The sequence below is a fragment of the Gymnoscopelus microlampas genome (genome assembly GCF_963454915.1).
Source record: "Gymnoscopelus microlampas genome assembly, chromosome: 21".
Taxonomy (NCBI): Eukaryota; Metazoa; Chordata; class Actinopteri; order Myctophiformes; family Myctophidae; genus Gymnoscopelus; species Gymnoscopelus microlampas.
In genome coordinates this window covers 7,703,344-7,709,532 of record NC_139958.1, presented here as the reverse complement: position 1 = coordinate 7,709,532, position 6,189 = coordinate 7,703,344, and the positions used below count along the sequence as shown (strand labels likewise).

General features: G+C 47.7%; 1 protein-coding gene across 1 annotated transcript; it reads left to right on the top strand.

Annotated features, from left to right (window-relative positions):
• Positions 1-1,378: 1,378 nt before the first annotated feature.
• Positions 1,379-5,809, top strand: LOC311037781 (transcription elongation factor SPT6-like; the record flags this gene model as incomplete). The annotated part of the gene is made up of 1 exon (XM_084047071.1): positions 1,379-5,809. The coding sequence occupies one exon, from the start codon at positions 1,379-1,381 to the stop codon at positions 5,807-5,809; it is 4,431 nt and encodes a 1,476-aa protein (XP_083903197.1).
• Positions 5,810-6,189: the final 380 nt, after the last annotated feature.

The following is a 6,189-nucleotide window of genomic DNA, read 5'->3' as shown; positions in this document are numbered from 1 at the left end:
ATTTAGAGTCTTAGCGGCCTGCACTTTCACCAGTATAGCCCGTACTTCTCCGTAAAAAAACACACACACACACACACACACACACACACACACACACACACACACACACACACACACACACACACATATATATATATATACACGGTGCTTAGTGCTTACCCGGTTGCCCCAAATGTTAAATAGCAGTCCGGAGTCTTTGTGTAATGTATTAGTCCTTATTTTTCAATAAAGAAGTATTTTAAGCCCGTCTGTGGCAGAACACCATTTCCCCCCTCGTTTACTTCCTGTTTACATTGAGTGTAATTCCGGCTTTTACCAGATGCGCCCCGTCACTAGTCTACCGCCCATAGTTAATTTCCGACAGAATCGGCCACAGACGGGATTAAAACACTTCTTTAATTAAAGATACGGATCAATACATTACACAAAAGTATTGGCATCAAAATATACTTAAAGTACCAAAAGTAAAAGTACTAAAAGCACTAAAACAAACTCACAACAAAATAGTGTATACAATAGTGCTAATGCATGTTTTATAATATAATAATTTATATCTGCAAAGTAACTAGTAACTAAAGTTTTCAAATGATTGTAGTGGAGTACAATATTTGCCTCTGAGATCATGTAAGGAGTAGAAGTAAAAGTATTGAAAATTGGAAAAACTCCAGTAAAGTAAAAATACCTAAACAATTGTACAGTACTTGAGTAAATGTACTTTAGTTACGTTACACCGCTGATCTACGGTAGTCTTGATGTAAGACTAGTACCAATGTACTATTTTGCAAAATGTTGATAAAGTATTCAATCAATCAAATCAACAACTTTACTTCTACATTAATATAGCTCAATGCTAAGAACTCGTCGTACCTACAGAATCCCCCACAATGCAGCGCAATGCGACGTCAGTAACAGGTGTTTGTTGTTGTTGTTGTTTTTTCGGGTAAGGTAGGTGACTGTTGTATTTCTGCTGTTGCTATGGTTACCGAATCTCCCACAATCAATGCAGCGCGAGGCGATGTCAACAGGTGTTTGTGTTGATTGTGGACGTTGCTATGGTTACGCGCGCGTCTCTCGTCTTGCCCTGACGTGGCGGTGGCAGTGACGTCACGTCACTGACGTGGCAGTGACAGGGCAGTCAATATTTGGCAATGACCCTGCCTGCAATGTCACTAACACCTCAGTGTGAAGTTCTAGAAGCTTGAGAGCAGAACAGCAACGGATCAGAGCAGCAGAATCACAGAACAGCAGAGACAGTGAGCAACAGCAGAGAACATCAGAGAAGAGAAGAGAAGAGAAGAGGAAAAACATGTCCATCAACATTTGCCTGAAGCGGTGTTGGGAAAAGGCAGGTCTTTCCCCTGTTAGGCAGCGTCCAGGAATGAAGCGTCAGAGAGCTGATGAGAAGATGACTGACTGTGGCTGTCCACATAGTTACGAGATGGACGAGACGGAGGCCAGGAGTGTGAGTGCAGGAGTTAGTGACTCAGAGGGTAAAGTCAGACGTCGACGGGAGAAACGCAGTTACGAACTAGATGACGATGATTTGGACCTCATTGAGGAGAATACAGGTGTTAAAATGAGAAGGAGGAAAAATAAATACAAACGTGTGAAGACGATGGATGATGATGAAGAGGACAATGATTTGAAGAACTTGATTGCTGATGAGATCTTTGCTGCTGATGGGGATGGTGAGGTCGAGCTGGAAGAGGGAGAGATTGTTGATATGCCTGTTCGGCGTGGCGTCAATGACAAAAAGGGAGATGATGATGATATGTCTGACGAAGAGGGAGATGATGAGGAGGAGGAGGAGGAGTCAGACATAGATGACTTCATTGTGGACAATGACGACCAACCTGTCACCAAAAAGAGGGGCAAGACATTCTCAGCACATACCACCGATGCAGCCCTGCGGGAGGCCCAGGAGTTCTTTGGTGGGGACTTCGACTTTGGCGACACTTATGACCAGGAGGAAGAAGAGGAAGAGGAGGAGGATGAGGAAGGCCGGGATCGGCCCAAGAAGCTGACCAAGAGGCGGCAGGGAAGGCAAAGCGTGTTGGATTTCTTTGAGCCCAGTGAGCTGGAGAGAAACTACATGACCCACCAGGACAAAGAGATCCGCTGCACCGACATGCCTGAGAGGTTCCAGCTACGGCCAGTCCCTGTGAGATCTGCTGAGGATGATGAGCTGGAGGAGGAAGCAAAATGGATCTTTAGACATGGCTTCTCCACCCCAGCTATTTCCATGCAGGAAAGCACAGATTACCTAGACAGAGGAAGGACCAAGAACTTCAGCAGGAAGGAAAAAGGTGAGAGGACAATTGTCAAGATTAAGGAGGCCCTTGACTTGATGAGGAACCAGCACTTTGAGGTTCCATTCATAGCGTTCTACAGGAAGGAGTATGTGGAACCAGAACTAAACATCAATGACCTGTGGAAGGTGTGGCAATGGGATGAGAAGTGGACTCAACTGAAGAATCGCAAGCAGAACCTGATGAGGCTCTTCCAGAGGATGCAGTCCTACCAGCGTGAGCAGATCTCCGCTAACCCTGACAAATCCCTGACCGAAGGCATCCGTCCCCTGGATACAACCGACATGGAGAGGCTGAACGAAGTCCAGACCCTCGTCGAACTGAGGGATGTGTACAAGCACTTCCTGCTGTACTACAACCAAGACATCCCCAAGATGCAGAACTCTGTGAAAGTAGGCAAGAATTGCCTCAAGGATCTGAAGCATGCCTCGCACAGGGACATGTACAACATCTGCCAGAGTGTGGGACTTCATAGTATGGCCAACAAATTTGGCTTAACACCGGAGCAATTCGGAGAAAATTTGCGAGACGAATACCAGCGCCACGAGATGGAGCAATTCCCAGATGAACCGATGGAGTTGGCCAAGGATTATGTCTGCAGACAGTTCACAACTCCAGAGGCAGTGCTTGAAGGGGCCAGGTACATGGTGGCAGTGCAGATTGCCCGGGAGCCCTTAATTCAACGTGTTCTCAGGCAGACTTTCCAGGAGAGGGCAAAGATCAATATCAAGCCGACCAAGAAAGGCAAGAAGGAGATAGACGAGGCTCACTTTGCCTACCCTTTCAAGTACCTTAAGAACAAGGGTGTGACACAGCTGAAAGGGGATGAGTTCCTTAAGATGTGCTTGGCTGAGGAGGAGGGGCTGCTCACCATAGATATCTGTATTGATATGATTGGTGTCAAAGGGCATCCTCCTCAGACATATTCCGACGAGATCAAACAGTTCTACTACAGGGAGGAGTTCAGTCACCAGGTGCAAGAATGGAACAGGCAGTGGGCCTTGACCATAGACACAGCCCTCACCCAGTTCCTCTACCCTCAGTTGTCGAAGGAACTCAAGAACAAGCTTGTTGCAGAGGCCAAGGAAAACATTGTCCGGTCCTGCTGTAAGCGGTTGTTCAACTGGCTGAAGGTGGCTCCGTACAGGCCAGATCAGCAGGTGGTGAAAGACCTGATGGATGAGAGTCAAGGCAAAGGCGTCCGAGTCTTGGGAGTCGCCTATGCCCCTGGCAGGGACACACCAGTGTTCTGTGCTCTCATCAATGGTGAGGGAGAGGTGACTGATTTCCTGCGTCTGCCCTACTTCATGAAGAGGAAGAACTCCTTTAGAGAAGATGAGAGGGTTAAAAAGGCTAATGATATTCAAAACCTGAAGAAGTTTCTGAAGAGCAAGAAACCTCATGTGGTTGCAGTTGCCGGAGAGAATAGAGACGCCTACATGATAATGGAGGACATCAAGAGGACCATCAGTGAGCTTCAACAAGAATCCTCTCTGCCCCCTGTGCGAGTGGAGCTGGTCGACAATGAACTGGCTACACTGTACATGAACAGCAAGGAGTCTGAGACTGATTTCAGAGACTTCCCACCAGTGCTGCGACAGGCTGTGTCCATAGCCAGGAAGATCCAAGATCCTCTGTCAGAGTACACTCACGTCTGCAGCAGTGACGAGGACATCCTCTGCCTCAAACTGCACCCACTACAGGAGAACATAGGGAAAGAGGAACTGCTCAACGCTCTGCACTGTGAATTCATTAACCGGGTCAACGAGGTGGGAGTGGACGTAAACAGGGCCATCGCCCATCCTTACACCCAGAGCCTTGTCCAGTATGTGTGTGGCCTTGGACCAAGGAAGGGCCCTCACCTCCTCAAGATTCTGAAGCAGAAAAACACTCGTTTGGAAAACAGATCCCAGCTGGTCACCATGTGTCACATGGAGCCCACAGTCTTCATCAACTGTGCCGGTTTCATCAAGATTGACACTGCGTCCCTTGGAGACAGAACAGACTTGTACATCGAGGTTCTGGATAGTTCCCGGGTCCACCCAGAGACGTACGCATTGGCTCGGAAGATGGCTGAAGACGCCATGGAGTATGAAAGGTCAGCAGAGGATGCCAACTTGGCTGGCGCACTGGAGGAGATCCTCAAGAACCCAGGGCATCTCAAAGATATAGATCTGGACACCTTCGCAGAGGAGCTGGAGAGACAGCGTTATGGCAAGAAGGGAATCACTCTTTATGACATCCGTGCTGAGCTGAGCTGCAGGTACAAAGACTTGAGAGTTCCCTTCAGAGTCCCCAACACTGAGCAGATATTTAACCTGCTCACAAAGGAGACCCCAGAGACCTTCTATATAGGGAAGCTGATCACCAGTGTGGTAACAGGCATCGTTCACCGGTCGCCACGAGAGAGATATGACCACGTCAATCGTGACAAGGTCACAGGCCTGTGGCAGTGTCCCTCCTGCCTGCAGGACAACTTCCCTGAACTCAACCAGGTGTGGGACCACTTGGAGAACAGGTCCTGTCCAGGCCAGGCTATTGGTGTTCGGACCAGGTTGGACAATGGCATCGAGGGGTTCATTCGCACCAATTCCCTCAGCGACAAGGCGATCAAACACCCCGAGGAGAAGGTCAAGGTGGGCATGATGGTCTACTCTCGCATCATGAACATCAACATCGAGAGGTTCAGCGTTGAGCTGACGTGCCGCACCTCTGACCTGATGGACAAGAGCAACGAGTGGAAGCTCCCCAAGGACAGCTACTATGACTTTGACATGGAGAGAGAGGACCAGAAGGAAGAGGAACAACTCAAGAAGAAAGAACAGCAAACACAGCAAACACCCTATTTAAAGCGCTCGATCCATCACAGCAACTTCCACAATATTGGTTTCAAGCAGGCAGAGGAGCTGATGGAGTCGATGGACCAGGGAGACTTGGTCATCAGGCCCAGCAGCAAAGGAAGGGATTACCTCACTGTGACCTGGAAGGTGGCGGAAGGTATTCACCAGCATGCGTGTGTTAGAGAGGAGGGCAAGGACAACGCCTTAAGCTTGGGACGCAAGCTCTGGATCAACACAGAGGAGTTTGATGATCTGGATGAGATCACAGTTCGCTACATTCAGCCGATGGCGGGGTTCGCTCGGGATCTACTGAGGCACGAACACTTCCAGGAGTGCGATGGAGGAGACAGGAAGAAAATGGAGGAGCTGTTGGTAAAGACGAAGAGGGAGCAGCACAAGTTTATTCCATATATTATTTCGGCTTGTAAAGATCTTCCAGGTAAGTTCATACTGGGCTACCAGCCTCGTTCGAGACCACTGGTAGAGTACGTGACCATCACCCCAAGCGGTTTGCGGTATCGCTCTCAGATGTTCCGTACAGTCAAGGAACTGTTCAAATGGTTCAAGAACCACTACCACCAAGAGCCCACGCCAGGCATCGCCCCAAACAGCAGCAGCAGAACAAGGAAACCTGCATCATACCGTGGCACACGCCGTTAACACAACAACAACAACAACCGCAAAAGTCCAGTCCAGTGTAAGCAAGCTCAGCTGTTAATAAATAATCCCTCAAAAATGTATACTGTAAAAAATGTAAAAAATAAATGTATTAAATGTCAATTAAATCAAAAATTCATCCAATGATGATGTGATTCACTATCAGGGACTAAAGGGGGGGGGGGGCAGATTAGAGGATTCCCTTGTGGCCATCTGAAAAATAACATACTGTAGATTCTACAGTAATATGTCTCCTTCCTCAGCATCGGTTATTAATATTATGTGTATTCTGTTGTTAATATTATTTTATATAGTAAACACTGTAAGTATGTCACTCATAATGACTCCTGTATATATTCTGTTGTTTCTTTGTTATGTCTGGT